Here is a 20,550-nt window from a genome sequence, read left to right as displayed (position 1 = left end):
AAAGTTAAGACAATGGCTTCCATATGTTGTGCATGTCGGGCAGCTCTATCGATCCTGGTGATCATACTTTATTTTTTTCCACCGATTTGAATTGTTTTGAACGTTTTTTAATAAGCTGATCAAAGACTACACGAACCCGACGTCGCGTATGTGACGTCACCGCAAGTCTAGCGCCTTTCCAAATCTGTGTACATGCAACTCACCTGATTATTTCAATCCAAATCCGACGTTGTTCGGGATCCTTTGGGAAAGTAAAAAAATTTGTAACCATTTGTCTCTGACCGGTGGTTGCAGTCTGGCGCAAAACATAGCATGATCAAAATACACAGATCTTCCCGGTCGTGGGATAGCTAAGCCTACTGCTGACGTAATGTGAGTGACTCTGACTAGACAGTTTGGTTGTAGTCCGTTTCTGACAGGTTAGACGCAATTTCGATCTTTTAAAAGACAGCGAAATTTCACCTGATACTTTCACAGTTAGTAGATAATCCCAACGTATACAACACATTTTTTGGGGGTGTACAAGTTCCACGTCATAACTTCGTGGAATTTTTTTAAAAATCGGGTCTATGGGATTTTCAATAGTATTACAGGGATGTGATTTTTCCGCGAATTCGCGGAATTCCGCTTTTTTCACCTCAAAACTTGAAAAAAAAAATGTTTCCGATTTTTCCCTCAAATCCACATTCGTATCCTATTCGTTCTGACTTTGTTTGAAAGATGGCAGCCTCGGATTTGCATCTTTACGCCTCGATCACGGAGGCTGCCATCTTTCAACTCTTTGTTTGAAGCGAGCGCATTCATTGGTTGTTACAGAGCGATGGGCCAATCATGTACCTCGTTTCATCTCATTGACGCAATTACGTCATTGAGATGAAACGAGGTACGTGATTGGTCCATCGCTCTGTAACAACCAATGAACGCGCTTGTTAGATAGCTGTACGTAAGCTCGCTTCAAACAAAGAGTTGAAAGATGGCAGCCTCCGTGATCGAGCGTAAAGATGCAAATCGAGTTAAAGAAATCGACAGAATAGTGAAAAACAAGTTCTGCTGGGAATGGTTGGAGAAAGAGGTTGCTACAGACGTTGGACATGAGACTGTGAGACATTTGTTCAGCGATTTCGTTCTTTGGGGAGAGGGCAGAGGTCTCTGGCTGTCAAGTTTGGGGATACTGGGACCTCCCCTGCCCGAGCTACGAGCGTCCAAAGTCGGGTTGGAGCCCGGGATAGAAACGAAACCTAAGCAGAGCGCCACGGCTCGCCTCGGGGCGAATTACGTCCCAAGGCGCGGGGCTAGCGGGCCCTGCCGCGCTGGTTCTTGGGGGGGGGTGAGTGAGAGTGTGTGAGAGAGAGTGCGCGCGAGTGAGAGAGCGCGCGCGAGAGACAGAGCGCGAGAGAGAGTGCGCGCGCGAGAGAGAGCGCGTGCGCGAGAGAGCGCGAGAGAGAGCGCGCGAGAGTGCGTGCGCGCGAGTGTGTGTGTGTGTCAGAGTTGCATGTTGACCATTAAATTGGCTTGAATTTGTTAATCATGACAAGTTTTTTTCTTGTGTGTTTGCTTGCCATTTTAATACAATTTTTAAGTCAGAAAACCCCAAAACCCAGGAGCTTCGGGGGGCTTTGCCCCCCTTGTCCCCCCACCAGGGTGCTGCCCTGGACCAGCTGGGGGCCCCCAGACCCCCGGCTGAAATTTTCAGATAATTTCACCAGCCCCAAATCACATCCCTGTATTAGTACTAGTAACACCTCTCAGTCACTGTATACAAGAATAGGGTCTGCCTTCCAGAAATGGGAAGAACTGAAACACGTCCTGACTGACAGACGCATTCAACTTGCAACCAGAATCAAATTCCTGACTGCTTGTGTAAGATCTCGATTACTATACAGTATCCAAGCTTGGGAACTATCTGAAGAGGAAATAAGAAAGGTTGAAGTTGTATGGCATGGATTCCTACGGAAAATGGTCAAACGAGGATATCAACGGAAGAATACTCCAGACAGACGGCCAAGCACCATCTGAGCCAGCTGACTGGAGTTTTGAAATATCGAACCAACAACTCCGTGATATTACAGGAACACTACCCATCCGCAATTTTTGCATCAAGCAACATCTACAATACTTAGCTCATGTATGCAGGATGAACAACGACTCCCTGCAGAAGCAAGTGTTATTTGCACAACCAAACGGTCACCTGTGGAGCAAAGTCGAGCGGGCCCTTGACATCGACAGCGCCCAAGTTAGACGTATGATGATGACGAAGAATGACTTCAAGCAATTCCTCGAACTACGATTCAAGGAAGAGCGCCCTAAGGCTGCCAAGCAGCAAAACGGGAAAACGCGATGATGATGATGATGATGATGATGCTCTCGGCTTAGGAACGCTACCACTAGGATCGCTGTGTTTCACTTTCCCTCCCTATAGATAACACATCTCTTTTGTCCATCACATCTCTCTCGAGTCCCAGTGAAGAGGATTTAACCTTGCATTCCTCAGAACGGTTGCTTTTTTTTTTTTTTTTCTTCCTTTTTGTGAAAGGAGAGAACTCCTCCAGTGTTCTCTGTCCACTAAAGGATTTCAGATAAAAATATATCGGCATGTTGCTCCGGACTGAAAACAGAACAGAAAAGCAGTTATATAACACTCACTCATAATGGAAGATAAAAGGCAGTCGTTGAATCGAATAAATATTTTAAATACACAGCTATGTGATGTGAATTCACCACACTGGTCTTCGAATGACGGACACGAGAGGAAGTGTGTTCCTGTGTACTTTTACACAGTACTGGAGAGATTCAATTTAATATTTCATTCCGGTGCTCTGAAGTTCGTTTGACCCACTTGAATGCAAACTATCACCATGGATTCTCTGAAGGGGTGAATTATTATACAGATTTAAAGCTTTATTTACACTGAATAAAATGTGGCTGAATAATCAATAAAGTATATGCGCGTTACATAAACATTTATAGGAGGAGTTGTCGGTTGTTTTCTCAGAACACGGAAACGCGCTGAAATGCAGCACAGCTGCAGTACAGTAAATGGAGAAAAGGTCAAAAAATGCTGGTGTATTTCTTTACTGAACTCTACATGCAGCACTGAATCTATTATTGCAGCGTATTGCACCAGCCCTAAGACTATTGTACAAATCTTTTATACATGGGATCTTTTGATCATGTGTAGAAGTGCGCTTCATGGCTTTTCTAGGAAGCAGAGATACACACCAGTGATGCGTTTATTTTGTACACGTACAGACACGTTGCTATACGGTACCATGGGAGAAAATGTGGTGTAAAAAACCCATGAACTTGCTACTGCTTGAGACTGACAGGGGCTGCCGTCAAGGGAGCTGGAGTCATTTTTAAACTTGCTTTATTTCTTAATTAACGTGTTATTCAACATTTCCCCCTGAAGGTCACTGCCGGGAGACACTCTCGCATTCCTTCTCTAACTTTCCGTGGTCGCCATTTTTACCCCCAGTGTGACAAGCGGGTGCGTGACCAGCGCCTTCATGGCTGCAGGAGCGGACGGCTGCTTGCTTGCGCTGGATTACCTCCTCCCCTCCCCCCCCCTTACCCCTCATCCCCCCCCCCCCTCAACTCCCGTGTTTAAAGTGTACTCGTGTTGTTGTGTGCTTTGTGCAAAGGTTTTTTTTTAAATGTTCCCACACTGTACTCCTGACAGGAGCATAGTGGTGGGGGGTGTTCTTTTTTCCTTATCTCTCCTCATGTTGTGTTTCCTTTTTATCTTCATCCCTGTCTTCCTGTCCTGTCTACCCTATGCCAATTGTATGTTGTATATGTACGGACAGGTTGACGGCTAATTTCGCTGGTACATGTGACTAGTGACAATAAAGGGCTTATCATCTTCATCATCATCTCATCTCATCTCATTATCTGTAGCCGCTTTATCCTGTTCTACAGGGTCGCAGGCGAGCTGGAGCCTATCCCAGCTGACTACGGGCGAAAGGCGGGGTACACCCTGGACAAGTCACCAGGTCATCACAGGGCTGACACATAGACACAGACAACCATTCACACCTACGGTCAATTTAGAGTCACCAGTTAACCTAACCTGCATGTCTTTGGACTGTAGGGGAAACCGGAGCACCCGGAGGAAACCCACGCGGACACGGGGAGAACATGCAAACTCCGCACAGAAAGGCCCTCGCCGGCCACGGGGCTCGAACCCGGACCTTCTTGCTGTGAGGCGACAGCGCTAACCACTACACCACCGTGCTGCCATCATCATCATCATTATTCAGTTACGTTTTCAGTTTTAGTAACCTTATATCGTGACTCGTATCGGCAATTAAATATTATACTTATCGGCCTGTTCGGTTTTTAGCCATGATGAATTTAGTTCGTTTGGTCCATGGCAAGCGTCGCTTATCCGCGCGATCTTCACGAGACTTGTGCGAGACTTTGAAACGTGAAGTGTCAGCCAGGTGTCAGCGCCGCCATTTTGAAAACTGTTTTCCAAATGAAATATTGCACAGAAACGAGTTTAAATGACGATTACTGCCTACTTTTTTCAAACTTTCCTGATCGCTATCAAAACAAACAAAACTTCCGGCTTGATCACATCAGCATTTGAAAGAGGGCGCGCGCGTCTTTTGATGACGTTGGCAGATGTCGGTCGCTTTGATTTCTGCTGTACGTTTTACTTCCGTCCTATGACGTCTCGCACAGGTCTCAACGCATCTCGTTTACGGCCGTTGCTTTGACATACAGTTGAACTCAAAATTATTAGCCCCCCTTGTGGAATTGAACATAATTCTTGATTTCTCCATGAAAATGACCATTGACAACAAATGTTTTTATTCTTGAAATAAATGCACTATGAAGACATTGTCCAACAAGTTTCATTATGATATCCTATTATCACACTGAGTTTCAACCAAAAACAGCAAAAGTGAGATGTTCAAAATTATTAGCCCCCTGACCATTAGTAGTCAATTGTGTACCCTTTTTGACCCACAACTGACAACAACCTCTTGGAATAGTTTTTCACTAGGTTGGCACAGGTCTCCTGAGGAATTTTGGCCCATTCCTCCATTGCAAACTGTTCCAACTGGCCCAAATTGGATGGTTTTCGTGTATGGACGTTCTTTTTCAGCACTTGCCACAGGTTTTCTATTGGATTGAGATCTGGGCTCTGTGCAGGCCACTGTATGACGTTGGTCTTGGTATCCTTGAAGTATTGCTGGACTATTTTAGATGTATGCTTTGGGTCGTTATCTTGCTGGAAGACCCAACGACGACCTAAGCGCAAAGTGAGAGCAGACTTCTGCATGTTTTCCTTCAGTATTTTTAGGTAATCTTCCTTTTTCATGGTGCCATGCACCCGAACCAGACTGCCTGTACCTGAGGCTGCAAAACAGCCCCACAGCATTATGCTGCCACCAGCATCATGGTTTAACTGTGGGAACTGTGTTCACAGGGTTGAAGGCCTCTCCCTTTCTTCGCCATACATAGTCAATGTCCATATGCCCAAACAGCTCCAATTTCGTCTCATCTGACCAAAGCACAGACTTCCAAAACTCATCTTTCTTCTTCAAGTACTCACGGGCAAACTTTAGTCGGGCTTTGATGTGACGATGTTTTAGTAAGGGGGTTCTTCTGGGACGATAGCCCCGAAGCCCATTCCGATGAAGAGCCCTCACAACAGTGTGCCTTGACACACAAACTCCAGAAGAGGCCAGGTCAGCAACAATTTCCTTCGCAGATGTACGGGGCTCTTTACGGACATCTCTGACAATTTTTCTTTCCAGAGTTCTTGAGATCTTACACTTGCGTCCACGACCAGGTTTGTTCTTGACCGAATTTGTCTCCTTGTACTTGGCAATGATGCACCGAACTGCAGTTCTGGAGACTGTAAACCTCTTCGAAATGGCAGTGTAGCCTTGGCCCTTGTCATGAGCCTCCACAATCTTTTGTCGGAGTTCAAGACTTATTTCTTTAGTCTTCGGCATTGTGACAAATAGTAATCCTCCTCATTCATTCAAATGCCCTGTTCCTTGGAGTCCTTTTAAACTGTTGAATGGAGCCAATTGACTACAGGTGTTGCTAGGAAGCCAATTGATTGCACAGGTGTTGTTTAAAAGCTGATTGGTTAATTAACTGTGTTTTAAAAGCAAGAATCCACATGGGGGCTAATCTTTTTGACCAACTCATTTTTACCATATTTCATATAAAGACAGCCTAAAACTAATTTCATATTCCAAAATGCACCACAAACATCTGAATAGTACTGGTGATTGTTTGTGTATATCAATTTTTATCAATGCTTTAAACATTTGGAGGATATTTGGGAAAATGTTCCAAAATTTAAGGGGGGCTAATAATTTTGAGTTCAACTGTACGGACTGATATATTACAGAGCATATTTCAGACACTCATAACGTGCTATAGCAGCGACAAAATAGCTGCCAGAAATGCATTCCGATATTTAATAAAATGAGAAATAGAATTTTGATAATAATGAATTTGCCTTCAATTCTCCTTTAAACCCTGTACATCGTTGTTTGGTTCACAAGCTCTTTTGTTGCTCTGTGTGTGTGGTTTTTTTTTGCAGGTAAAAGCAGAATTTCTGAAACTTATGGAGATTGCGATCATTAAGAAGTGTCAAGAAGGAGCTGTTAAAATCGCACTGTTCTGAGTGTTCATCGCTCTTCATGTCCACACACACACCTCTGATCTGTCTTGTTGTTTTTTTTTTCTTTTAATCTAAAGCTTTGTTCTGTATTTCAGTGCTGTGTAAAACTCCGCTGTGTGTCGACCACCGAAGTGTACACTCCACTAGAGTGATCTAAAAATAAACTCATCTGATCGGACTAATTATATTTAAGGTTGTTTTTCTTGCACAGGGAGAATAATGCACCTACAGTTGTCTGTGTGTTTATACTCGCAGCAGGGAATCTGCATTAATATAACATTCTCTTACATGTGTCGGAGTGTATACTACACACACACACACACACGCACAAAGACAATATCATATAAAGATGTTATATGACTGCAGGCTATAGGAATGAGGAGCGGTTCACTCGTAATGGGGGAAAATGATATAAAAATAATGTTAGTGGCACACAAGGGATTTCAGTCTGATATAGAGTGAATGGTGAGAAGGGTGTGTGTGCGGGGTTAATAAGTAACAAAGGTTCCAAGGTTCACATACACGCAGGGGATTCTGGGAATTAAACAGGAATAAACGAAGAGGCAGAAATAGCTGTTTTGCTCTTTTCTTGATCCATTTAAGCGGTGTTGGAGAGGGGGTGTGTTGATGGGGAAGGTGCAGGTGGGTGTAGGGTCGTTCGCCCGGAGGCCTGATAACTCAGCCTTTAAACAACAAAGGCTCCCGGCATGGTCTCCCTCCCTCACGCCGTACACCGTGCTGCCTATCTTCTACTCCCTGTCTCTAATATGTGTGTTGCTGGGCGTCTGGCTCTACATAACAGTCGAGAACACACACCAGCTTAAGGTGAGCTACTCTGTATGCATATGTGTGTACATCAAAAATATTTATTGTCTTAGATAGGTGATCAGGGCGACACAGTGGTTAGCGCTGTCGCCTCACAGCAAGAAGGTCCGGGTTCGAGCCCCGTGGCCGGCGAGGGCCTTTCTGTGCAGAGTTTGCATGTTCTCCCCGTGTCCGCGTGGGTTTCCTCCGGGTGCTCCGGTTTCCCCCACAGTCCAAAGACATGCAGGTTAGGTTAACTGGTGACTCTAAATTGACCGTAGGTGTGAATGTGAGTGTGAATGGTTGTCTGTGTCTATGTATCAGCCCTGTGATGACCTGGCGACTTGTCCAGGGTGTACCCCGCCTTTCGCCCGTAGTCAGCTGGGATAGGCTCCAGCTTGCCTGCGACCCTGTAGACCAGGATAAAGCAGCTAGAGATAATGAGATGAGATGAGATAGGTGATCATGAATTTAACAGAAATGCAAAACCACAGCCCGGAAGTAAGAACGTCTTCCTTGCCCGGTTCCTAAGCCATGATTGAAGAACTAACGTTTTGTTTTTTTTTCAGCAAAGATATTTCTGAATTCTTTATTTCTGCCGTTTTTCTTTTGCTGATTCGAGTTGTACTACGTGTGACATGAGGTTTATGAAAGTACCAGTGAGAATTAACCACCGCTTCCTTCAGTTCCTCTTTTCCCTCAGAAACTGAAGCGAGTGCTGTCTTCTCACTGCAGCCTCTTTGTGTCTGAGAGTAAAACTGCATCTAGTATATTTATTTTCCTGACGCCAATTGGCCTGTCAGTTGTCAGCCTCTTACAAGGCTGTCGGCGTCTTATCATAAACACACTTCACCTACCGCCGGCTTGCTCAGCTTGTCAGAGCTCCCCCAGACAAGCAACCGTTCACACTCGTACTCACCCCTACGGTCAATTTAGAGCCACCAATTAACCTAACCTGCATGTCTTTGGACTGTGGGGGAAACCGGAGCCGCCGGAGGAAACCCACGGGGAGGCCCTCGTCGGCCGTGAGGTTCAAACCTGGAACCTTCTTGCAGTGAGGTGACAGTGCTAACCACTGGGCTGCCCCTGCATCTAGTTAATGCTTGTTATTTTATGTAGAGTTTCATTCATTCATTCAACCGACCATGAAAGGATTGCGAATCATTAGTGCAGCTGCATTACAACTGAGATTATCATGATCTACACCTTACTGTGAAAGCGTGGGGAAGCTGTATCTAATTCTTGTTTTGCATGTGGACGACAGTTCAATATGTTTTATAATAAAATATCATGACAATATAAACAAAAGTCCAACCCAGTTAGTTAATCTGATGTTGCCAAGCTTCACCCTCAAAACTTATAGTCCATGATCCATTATAGAGAGAGGACTGTGAAGCTCATTTTATTAATACAGACACACATGGTTAGCGCTGTCGCCTCACAGCAAGAAGGTCCGGGTTCGAGCCCCGGGGCCGGCGAGGGCCTTTCTGTGCGGAGTTTGCATGTTCTCCCCGTGTCCGCGTGGGTTTCCTCCGGGTGCTCTGGTTTCCCCCACAGTCCAAAGACATGCAGGTTAGGTTAACTGGTGACTCTAAATTGACCGTAGGTGTGAATGTGAGTGTGAATGGGTGTCAGCCCTGTGATGACCTTTGTGTACCCCGCCTCTCGCCCGTAGTCAGCTGGGATAGGCTCCAGCTTGCCCATGACCCTGCACAGGATAAGCAGTTACAGATAATGGATGGATAAATGTGTGATTTGTTTTTCTATGTACTAGGTTGACTACACAGATGCTGGTTCATGTGGCAACTGCTTAGAGATGCGTAAATATCCCACCAATGCCACGATCAGGTGTAACTGTGCTGTGAACTTCAATATCCCAAAGAACTTCCTGGTAAGTGTGTGTTATGAGTAGCGAGAGACCGGGCAGAGTTTATTGTTAAAGTATTTTTGGATAAAGGGGTGTCTTGTATTTTCTTCATACGTTCTATGTTTTGTTGCTTTAACTCTTTACCCCTTAATGACGACACATGACGAGCCCGTGTATATCCCATAATGACGACATATGACGCCTTGTCAAAACCTTGTCTTTAGACTTTTTTCTTGTAAATATGTTCTAAGGGTGAACAGTATATACATATACAAGGGTGGCTGTAGCAACTGCTTTAAGGGGTAAAGAGTTAACTTTAAAGGAACAGTCCACCGTATTTCCATAATGAAATATGCTCTTATCTGAATTGAGACGAGCTGCTCCGTACCTCTCCAAGCTTTACGCGACCTCCCAGTCAGTCAGACGCAGTCAGACGCGCTGTCACTCCTGTTAGCAATGTAGCTAGGCTCAGCATGGCCAATGGTATTTTTGGGGCTGTAGTTAGATGCGACCAAACTCTTCTGCGTTTTTCCTGTTACATAGGTTTATATGACCAGTGATATGAAACAAGTTCAGTTACACAAATTGCAACGTAGCGATTTTCTATGCTATGGAAAGTCCGCACTATAATGACAGGCGTACTAACACCTTCTGCGCGCTTCGACAGCACATTGATACGGAGCTCAGATATCAATGCGCTGCCGAAGTGCGCAGAAGGTGTTAGTACGCCTGTCATTATAGTGCGGACTTTCCATAGCATAGAAAATCGCTACATTTCAATTTGTGTAACTGAACTTGTTTCATGTCACTGGTCATATAAACCTATGTAAACAGGAAAAACGTGGAAGAGTTTGGTCGCATCTAACTACATCCCCAAAAAATACCGCTGGCCATACTGAGCCTAGCTACATCGCTAACAGGAGTGACAGCGCGTCTGACTGCGTCTGACTGACTGGGAGGTCGCGCAAAGCTCGGAGAGGTACGGAGCAGCTCGTCTCAATTCAGATAAGAGCATATTTCATTATGGAAGTACGGTGGACTGTTCCTTTAATGGTGTAATGGTCTTGTTTTTTGCATATCTTAAAATTGAATCTCTTTTTAAAGAGAGCTCACTGAACAGAGCTTGACTTTCTCACGTCTTCAGTATGTGGCATCTTCATTTTACTCATGACAATTCTATGAATGAAATAACTTTTTCGGGTCACCAGCTGCAGTGATGTAGAAGTTAAGAACAAAAAACCATCTAATGCCATACCTACAAAGAAAAAAAAAAATCGATCTCCTGTAAAAATCTTCAGAACTTCTCCCAGCTTTGTTGGAGGCAGTGATGTTTTCACCTCTGTTTTGTTTGTTTGTTTGCATGTTCCCAACGTAACTCAAAAAGTAGTGAATGGATTTTGATGAAATTTGGAGGAAAGGTGAGCCATGGGCCAAGGAACAATTGATAAGATTTTGATGCACATCTGGATATGTTTATGGATCCAGGATCCAGATGTGTATCCAGATCCAGGATTTTTTTTTTTGTGTTCCCAACAAAATAAATAAATACATTTACATTCAGAAACAATTTTAAGAATAAAAAAAAAATAAAAAAAGAAAGGACGTCCAGAAATAATTTTAAGAATTAAAAATAATAATAATAATAAAAAAGATTTTAAGAATTAATTTTTTTAATTAAAAAAAAGATTTTAAGAATTTAAAAAATAAAAAAGAAAGGATGTCCAGAAATAATTTTAAGAATTAAAAAAATAATAATAATAAAAAAGATTTTAAGAATTAATTTTTTTAATTAAAAAAAAAAGATTTTAAGAATTAAAAAATTAAAAAAGAAAGGACATCCAGAAATAATTTTAAGAATTAAAAAAAAAAATAATAATAAAGATTTTAAGAATTAATTTTTTTAATTAAAAAAAAATATTTTAAGAATTAAAAAATTAAAAAAGAAAGGACATCCAGAAATAATTTTAAGAATTAAAAAAAAGGACAGACGGACAGATAAGAATTTAAAAAATAAAAATAAAAAAAGAAAGGACATCCAGAAATAATTTTCAGAATTAAAAAAAAAATTTAAAAAAAGGACGGACGGACAGACGGATACGAATTTAAAAAAAAAAGGACGTCCAGAAATTATTTTAAGAATTAAAAAAGAAAAAAGGACGCATGCATGCACTCATTCATTCATTCACCAAAGATTGTAATGTTAGTTCACAAAAGGTACACATGCTGTGCCATCATGGTGGTTTAACGTTAACCTCAGTGAAACTCCACCTGACATGCTATCCTATTCAGTATTTCTACATTCTGTTTATTTGGCAAGATTATGCTAAAACATTTCTGAAAGGACTTCAGATCAGTTAACATTATTCATCTTAGCGCAACTCTGTTTTTACATGCTAACTAGCTATGTGTTAACGTTAGCCGTGGACAAGGCGACGGCAACTTGGCGGGCAAATCCAGAAAAAGTCATTTGACTAACCAGACTGCATAGCTATTGGAACATTATCGCTAGCTCTAAAAGCACAGACAACTTTGTTGCAAGCTTTCTCTTGGAATAAAACGTTTACAGACCTCAATATGCTTCCGCAGGTTGGATGGCGAGTTTTTGTAGGCCGTGATGTGCTCCGTTTTCAGCAAACAAAGTAAATATTTAAAACAAAATGAATCTTTATTCCTTTCAGAAAACTGAAACATGGGTTCTAGCTATAGCCATGAGTGTGCGTGCGTTCCCCAGAAGAACCGCCTCCTTCCGTTCTGCCATCAACTGATCGTGTTCAAATAACGCTGCTGAGAAATCACTGAACTTGATTTTATCCAGTCTATGGACGTGACGTGACCCCAGTGATTACTGATAGGCTGTCTCAGTGTCACCTGCGAAAGAAACAATCACGTTTTAGAAAAGAAAAGGAAAAAAAACATCCACTTTCAAAGCTGCTTCATAGTAACGAGTAACGAGGACCTTGACAGAAATGTAGTGGAGTGAAAAGTACCATATTTGCCTTTCAAATGTTGTGAAGTTAAAGTCATAAGTTTCCAAAAAATTATACTCAAATGATATTCAAAAAGTGTACTTAAGTACAGTACTCAAGTAAATGCACTTCGTTACTGTCCACCTCTGGATTTTTCTGCATTTGTAGTTTGCCGTTTCGACACTGTCGAGCGAAAACATGAAAACCTGTCTCACAGTGCATTGTAATTCTTATCCTGCACGTGCCATGAAATGCCACAAAGGTTTACACATCTACAATGTGGTTTAATTTAGCATGTTAATATTATTTCCTTCGTGTGCGTCTTGTGCTCAGCAGCGTACACCTTTCAAACTAGTTGATGCCAAGCTTCATCAATTCGCTGCTACGGTTCTGGAATCCCAATGAGGATTCATCAATTATCATGAGGAACTTGGTTCGCTTGAAGACAGTGTACCAGGTTTTTGGCAGATGTACACACTTGTTTCTCGTTGTTCTCATGAACACCTGTCGGATAGAGAGAAAAACAAAACTGATGTGGTTGCTCGCTCGCTCTCTCTCGCTCTCTCTCTCTCTCAGGGGGATGTCTTCTTCTACTATGGCCTGATTAATTTCCACCAGAACCTGCGCAGGTACATGGACTCCCGTGATGATGCCCAGCTGGTCGGGAGGAAGAAGAGCCTGAAGGTGCTCACTGTCCCACTGTCTCTGTTTCTCTTTGTTTCTCCGCATCCAATGATTTTTCTCTTTTCTGTCAAGAACTGTGCTTTGATCCAGAAAGTTTGTCCTATTAGTCCTCTTTTCGATGCGCCTCCTCAGGTCTGAGTCCGTATGGAACCACTCACACCACTGATCATCTTTCGGATCTGTCCCTTTGTTCTCATTTCACTCGTGTTCATTCGATTGATTTATTTGTCTTGTCTCCTGCAGGTCCCCAGTTCATACTGTAATCCGTTTTCTTATGATACAAACGGTGTGCCTATCGCCCCTTGTGGTGCGGTGGCTAACAGCATGTTTAACGGTAAGATTTATTTGTCGTAATGATGACACATCATGCTCCGATATTTACAATAAACTGATGCGAGGCACATGGAATAAAACACAACTGAGCAATAGGGAAATAATTACGGAAGCCGCGAGAGGCCCTTCATATAATCTTTTTTTTTATTCACCTTGTTATCCCGAGATAACGACATAATTAATTCAGGATCTCGAGAAAACAGCACAACTAATTCGAGATCTCGAGAAAACAAGACAACTATTCCGTGATCTCGAAAAAACAAAACAATATTGCCTTATTAGGTGATCGATTATTCCAGACATTCTAATGACCAAAGTTGCGTCTATACAGAATGAGAAATAGCCCCAAAGTCAGCATATCACAGTCTCTTGGCGCACCTGAATGAACCATTTTTCAGCTGTTTACTCGAGATCATGAAATAATTTTGTTTTGTTTTCTCGAGATCACGGAATAATTGTTTTGTTTTCTCGAGATCTCGAATTAGTTGTGTTGTTTTCTCGAGATCCTGAATTAATGATGTCGTTATCTCGGGATAACAAGGTGAATAAAAAAAAAAGGATTATATGAAGGGCCTCTCTCGGCTTCCGTAAATAATCAATGATGCCGTATCACCCTAAAATGTTCCTTTTCTTAAGAATACAATTTTAATCCTTTAGTTGTAGATTATGTAGTACTCAGTAGCTCTATTGAAGAATGCCAACACTGGTAAAGTTTTCACAAAGGTTCTCAGCTCTTGCTGGTTCCTTGAAATATACAAGATTTTTTTTTTTGAAACGGCATCCATCCGAGGATTCAGAGCACATTTCTGTATTATTTTCATTTGCTTGATGGGATGGTTACATTTGAAAAGTGGTGAACTAAGGTTATATGAGATGAGATGATTATTTCATATTCAATATTAATAATATACACTCATAAAAAAAGGTACGTGTTTTTGTCCCTCTTAAAAGTACTCTGTCGAGCCCTTCTGTATTCCCTGTCGGAGATGGGTTCATGTCGAACCACCTTTTATTAAGCCGTGAACCCTTACCTATTCAAAGAGTGTGTAACAGTGACGTATTTTCATAGCAGAGCTTCGTACTTAAGATAAACGCATCAGCCTGATTCTTGATGGCTTTGACCGTACGTGTACACGTGAATGATGAACGTGTCCCACCATAGCGAACCTGATCGTAAGTGCAAGGCAACATATTTCATAAACACTTGACCACCAGGCAACGAAATCTGTATCTTTATTTACATAAGCTAGATGGGTTTTTATCCAGCACTTATTTTTGATTTACTTTTTAAAAAAAATAATGTGGGATTATTTACTAATACATTCTAGGGAAAATATTCAAAACGGTTGCATATAAAACGAGTTCAAACAGTTTGATCAGTCCACTAGCTTGTTGGACAGTTGACAGTTTCTGTCATGTAAGTGCAGGAAGAGTTTTATTGAAAGCACGCTAGCAAACAGATCCAAAACATAGATAAAGGCAGCGTTTAAAACAGGCAGTGGTTGAGTGAGGCACAGACACGATATCACAATACTCACAATCCAAAAACGCAAACAGGGTCAAAACCAGAAAAGTGATACAAAATACAAGGCTTTCTCAAAGTCCGTTTGTTACTCATAGTCTTTATGTGTATGCGCTGCGATTGAGTGCTAATCAGGAACAGGTGCATGGTAATTAGTCCTAATGGCGTGCATGTGTTTTGCAGTCTCCAGCTGTGCGTCCCAAGCTCCAAAGCGCGTGGACGTGAGAGATGTAACCAGACAACTTTTTGACACATCAAGTTTGATATTCGATCATAACTATATAGTAATGATGTATAGTGACAGCACTGGTTCACTGCTGCCCACCAGACAGCCAGCAGAGTCACACCATAAAAAATGTTGTGGTTTTGTTTCTGGTGCATGGTATGCGGTGTCAAAGACAGGAATAAATATGTCTACATAACTGCGATGTGTATCTCATTATTGGTATCACGGTCACGAGACAATGCAGTAATTTATTGAGGTGAAATACACGACACTACACAATTCGATGATTCATATGCTATATATTATTATTCTATTCAGGTTGATTTTGTATCCTTGCAAATATTTTGCTCCTACACTCATCAGGAGCTCCGCTAAATGTATATATTACGCCATCTTACATGGGCTGCCAGTCAAAGGTTTATTTGAGCATTTTGGTTTAAATAGCCTCCTTTTCAATGCTTTAAAATCTAACCAAGGGATATTTTAAGTACTTGGAGCACGTCTCACATTTAAATTTGACTTTTTTACAACCCCAATTACAAAAAAGTTGGGACACTGTGTAAAATGTGAATAAAAACATATTGTGATAATTTGCAAATCATGGAAACCCAATATTTCTTTGAAAATTGTACAAATACAACACATCAAATGTTGAAACTGAGAAATTTTATTGTTTTTTGAAAAATATATGCTTATTTTGAATTTGATGTCAACAACATGTTTCAAAATAAGTTAGAACGGGGCAACAAAAGTTGTATAATGCTTAAAAAAAAAAAAAAAAACTAATGAGGTTAATTGGCAACAGGTCAGTAAGATGGTTGGGTATAAAAAGAGCATCCCAGAGAGATGGAGTCTCTCAGAAGTAAAGACGGGGAGGGGTTCACCGCTCTGTGAAAGACTGTGTGGGCGAACAGTGCAACGATTTAAGAATAACATTCCTTGATGTAAAATTGCAAAGAATTTGGGGATCACATCATCTATGGTACATAAAATCAATAAAAGATTCAGAGAATCTGAAGAAATCTCCGTACGCAAGGGACAAGGCTGAAAACTGACTTTGGATGCCTGTGATCTTCAGGCCCTCAGGCGACACTGCATTAAAAGCAGCCACATGTCTGTAGTGGAAATCACTGTAGGACTCAGGATCACTTCAGAAAACCATCGTCTGTGAAAACAGTTCATTACTGCATCCACAAATGCAAGTTAAAACCAGATATAAACAACATCCAGAAACCCCACCACCTTCTCTGGGCCCGAGCTCTTGTATGGTGGACTGAGGCGAAGTGGAAAATTGTCCCGAGGTCTGACGAATGAAAAGGAGAAATTATTTTTAGAAATCATGGACACCACATCCACCAGGCTAAAGAGGAGAGGGACCATCCAGCTTGTTATCAGTGCACAGTTCAAAAGCCAGCATCTGTGATGGTATGAGGGTGTATTAGTGCGTTATTCCTTTACACATGGGAAGGCATCATTAATGCTGAATGATATATACACGTTTCAGAGCAATATGCTGCCATCCAGACAAAATCTTTTTCAGGGAAGGCCTTCCTTCAAGACAGTGCCAAACTGCTTTCCGCACATATTAAAACTGCATGGCTCCGTAGTAAAAGAGTCCAGGTGCTAAACTGGCCTGCCTGCAGTTCCCAAACATTTACAGTGTTGTTAAAAGTACAGGTGATGCAACCAACTTTTTTGAAACATGTTGCTGACAAATTCAAAATGAGTGTATATTTCTATGCGGAGTTTGCATGTTCTCCCCGTGTCCGCGTGGGTTTCCTCCGGGTGCTCCGGTTTCCCCCACAGTCCAAAGACATGCAGGTTAGGTTAACTGGTGACTCTAAATTGACCGTAGGTGTGAATGAGAGTGTGAATGGTTGTCTGTGTCTATGTGTCAGCCCTGTGATGACCTGGCGACTTGTCCAGGGTGTACCCCACCTTTCGCCTGTAGTCAGCTGGGATAGGCTCCAGCTTGCCTGCTACCCTGTAGAACAGGATAAAGCGGCTACAGATAATGAGATGAGATTATTATTAGTAGTATAGTGAAAAAAGCAGTGGTTCTGTTCTATATCACACTGAGTTTTCTCATTCTTAGACTTGTTTCATTTTTTTTTTTTCATCTTAGATTCATTTATGCTGGTGCATCATCTGTCTGGTGGTGCTGAAATAGCTGTTCCGCTCCTCAGGCAGGGCATCGCCTGGTATACGGACAAAAACATCAAGTTCCACAATCCCAAGTCAAACTCAACACTGCAGCAGGCCTTCGAAGGTACATATGTGAGTGCGCGTGCACACACACACACACACACTTCATATAAGCTCATACACTCTCACGTCGTCTTAGGTACGGCTCAGCCGTTGTACTGGCAGCAGCCGGTGTATGATCTCGACCCTGGCGATCCCAACAACAACGGCTTCATCAACGACGATCTGATCGTGTGGATGAGAGAAGCGGCCTTCCCCAACTTCAAAAAGCTCTACGGCGTTCTCAACCGTGCTCGTACGCCCTTCGCACAGGGCCTGCCCGCCGGAAACTACAGCGTCATCATCAGCTATAGTATCCTAATACCACAGCGCTGCTCTTCTCCAGTCTGACTGGTCAAAAGGTGTTAAGTGACTCTGAATGTTGTTTTAATGTTAGCTTTTCTATAATAGATTCAACTTCTAAGTCTGGACACTCTAAATTAAAAAAATGTGTAATTATTGATTGAGCTGAACATGGGTTTATTTTTGCATTTATGGAAGGAGTCTCCAGTGTCCGAGGTGAAGATGTTTCTTTAGGTTTTCTGCCATGGGAAAGTCTTCTGGACAATTTTTACTTCTTCGAGGTCAGTTTTTTTTACTTCGAGAGAGAAGCTGCTATAATGTAAGTGATAACAGGAAGGAATTTATCTTATAAAAGCGTATGATGCCGTTCTTTAATAAATTGCTGTGGTATATGAGGAATCCTCCGCCCCAGGAAGTGCTGTAATTGGAAAAGAATGCGCTTTGTAACTTTGGTAGCAGGAACGCATCACACGACACCTTCATTAATTCCTTTTCCGATATTATCTGCATGCCCCATTGTGTTTTATTCCTTATATATCACACATGCAGCATGTTATTCACAAAACAGAGAAGACCAAAGGATATTAGAAAGACAGGAGAACACTGAGGTTTTTTTTTTTTTTTTTATCTTTTATTAGGGAATAATACGTGGGTGTTTTGCTTGAGGCAGTGAATTCTCTCAGTGAATAAAAATAATAATCTTAAATATATGAACACACTCATGCACTACATAAATCATCAATCTCACACCCAGTGTTACTGACTGTAGAAGTCATTCATTCCCTTTTCTTTTGAGACATGTTAAACATGCTGTATTTTTTTTTTATCATCTTTTCCTTATCCACACATTGATCCTTAACTCTGCCAGATTTCCCTGTTCAATACTTCCAGGGCAGGAAGGAAATTGTGCTTAGCACAGTGAGCTGGCTTGGTGGAAAGAGCCCCTTCCTGCCCATTGCATACCTGGTGAGCGGAGGTGTCATCTTCATCGTGGGCATCGTTCTAACTGTGGTGCACGTCAAGATAGGCCGAGACGGCAAGAACATGGAGGAGTGATGGAGCAGACAGAGGATCATGGACGATTATGGAAAGCCGATATAATCCGAATGAAGCCAGAATATATTTATTCCTGTCATTTTTTTCTGTAGGATGAATAAAGCATAAACCTGCATAATGTGCCATCCGTGTACTGAGAATCTTCTCCACTCTGAGGAAGAATGTAGGGACATGATGTGAGCTGATTACAGTTCTGTATAAACTTTGACTTAAAGTTTGCTGAGTTCAGCTACTCTCGGATTGTAGACTGTAATATACAGCACCAGTCAAAAGTTTGAACATCCCTGCTCTTTTTCATAGCTTTTCCTGTATTTTGATTATTTTCTACAATACTGAAAACATCAAAACTATATGTATAAAAAATTTACCAGCTGGGAGGTCCGTATGGTGAAATACCGTGACCGAGGTCTTGAAAGTGCTGACCGAGGGCCTCTGGGCTGAGGTCAGTATTCAAGGCCGAGGTCACGGTATTTCACCATACGGACCGACCTTAAGCTGGTAAATAATATATTTATTTTTTTCTTTACCAAATTCTAACAGAAAACGAGAGCGCCCGAAAGGGAAAACCGAGCCGAGCCGCCATTTTGAATCCTCATTCACGGCTGTAATGCAAATTGCTTCCTCCTCGGTATACAAGTGCACTTCCATGGCAGGAAAAGACTACATTTTGCCGCCTATGTAGTCCCCTATTTATACAAATAGGAGTCATTCAGGATTCAGCCATGGTTTTGCTCGGCGTTAGCAACAGTTAGAGGTTTTTAGCTTTCTCCTGAAATGTTTTCTTTTATTTCTTCCTCAGGGTAGTAAAACTCGCTTTCGCTGTGAAGACTGTCGTTATCGCTATCCATGCTGTAAAATTAATGCCATTCTCCTGAGAAATGCTGGCAAAAATTAAGATTTTTGATAATCTTATAAAAAAAAAAAAAAGATAAATGTTGACAAAAAAAAATGCTACTATGTTTGGTGGTGGTGTGAACGAGCGAGTCGCCAGAGGTCCATAACCAGGGTCCGTACTGTAGGATATGGACCCACTTGCCAGCTAATCTAGAGCGCAGGATTTGGACTGTGAAAAAAATAGAATTATGTGGTAAACAAATACGTGTTTAAAAAACAAACTATAGGTTTCAGATTTTAGATCAAAGTAGCCAGCGTTTACCTTGAAGGCATTATCTTAACCAGCTTCATGAGGGAGTCACCTGGAATGCTTTTCAATTAACAGGTGGCTCGTCAAAAGTTAATTAGTGCAATTTCTAGCCTTCTTAATGCGTTTGAAATCAAACAGTAAATAATAGACAGTAAAAAGCTCTATTCCACAACTGTAGTAATCCATATTGTGTCAGGAACTGAACAACTAAGTAATAAGAAACGACATCTATCATTAAGACATGAAGTGCCTTTTAATAAATAAAAGTAAAGAAAAAACATTCAATTAGACGGTGTCCAAACTTTTGCCTGGTACTGTAAGTGTGCAATGTGATGTTTGAGAGTTATTCCATGAAATCGAGTTGTACGTGAGCCAATAGCCGACGAGGCGCATAGCACCAACTTGACTATAAGCCGTGTACGACGAGATTGAGTGGAATAACTTTTATTCTATTGACATTACCTGGATTCTGAGGAACGGAGCATTTTTATTTTTCGCAAATTCAATAAATAAAAACTTGATACAAAACGTCTGACAAAATCATTTCCGCTTAGAATGTAAACAAACCGGCGAAATGACCGTAGCGATTTGTGAAAAATGCAATAATTCTTGAAAAATAAAAAAAAGATACGTTATCAAATACTTTTATTCCATATTTTGTTGCTTTTTTTGGGGGGGGGGGGGTGATTTCAAGTAGAGCTTTTATTTCATTGGTTGGTTCAGCAACACACGCTGCCATTTTGTTTTTC

General features: G+C 41.7%; 2 protein-coding genes across 5 annotated transcripts in view; both read left to right on the top strand.

Moving 5' to 3' along the window:
- Nucleotides 1-6,834, top strand: part of cmss1 (cms1 ribosomal small subunit homolog) — a 58,358-nt gene extending 51,524 nt beyond the window's left edge. For both annotated transcript variants that reach the window (XM_060929430.1, XM_060929429.1), the window contains exon 9: nucleotides 6,572-6,834. In XM_060929430.1, the coding sequence (XP_060785413.1) occupies nucleotides 6,572-6,655 (84 nt within the window). In that variant the 3' untranslated portion in view covers nucleotides 6,656-6,834. The remainder of the gene's footprint in view (nucleotides 1-6,571) is intronic.
- Nucleotides 6,835-6,867: 33 nt separating this feature from the next.
- tmem30c (transmembrane protein 30C) lies at nucleotides 6,868-19,065 on the top strand. Of its 3 annotated transcripts, XM_060929426.1 has the most exons (7): nucleotides 6,868-7,477; nucleotides 9,231-9,347; nucleotides 12,866-12,973; nucleotides 13,217-13,307; nucleotides 17,180-17,323; nucleotides 17,399-17,611; nucleotides 18,470-19,065. In XM_060929426.1, the coding sequence occupies exons 1-7, from the start codon at nucleotides 7,280-7,282 to the stop codon at nucleotides 18,655-18,657; spliced, it is 1,059 nt and encodes a 352-aa protein (XP_060785409.1). In that variant the 5' UTR covers nucleotides 6,868-7,279; the 3' UTR covers nucleotides 18,658-19,065. The 3 variants fall into 3 exon arrangements, with proteins under 3 accessions (XP_060785409.1, XP_060785411.1, XP_060785410.1); XM_060929428.1 differs by lacking the exon at nucleotides 6,868-7,477 and having other exon boundaries at nucleotides 9,258-9,347; nucleotides 12,626-12,973; XM_060929427.1 differs by lacking the exon at nucleotides 6,868-7,477 and having other exon boundaries at nucleotides 9,266-9,347; nucleotides 12,623-12,973.
- Nucleotides 19,066-20,550: the final 1,485 nt, after the last annotated feature.

Source organism: Neoarius graeffei, chromosome 9, assembly GCF_027579695.1.
Source record: "Neoarius graeffei isolate fNeoGra1 chromosome 9, fNeoGra1.pri, whole genome shotgun sequence".
In the NCBI taxonomy this organism is placed as follows: domain Eukaryota; kingdom Metazoa; phylum Chordata; class Actinopteri; order Siluriformes; family Ariidae; genus Neoarius; species Neoarius graeffei.
This window is presented reverse-complemented; position numbering and strand designations above follow the sequence as displayed.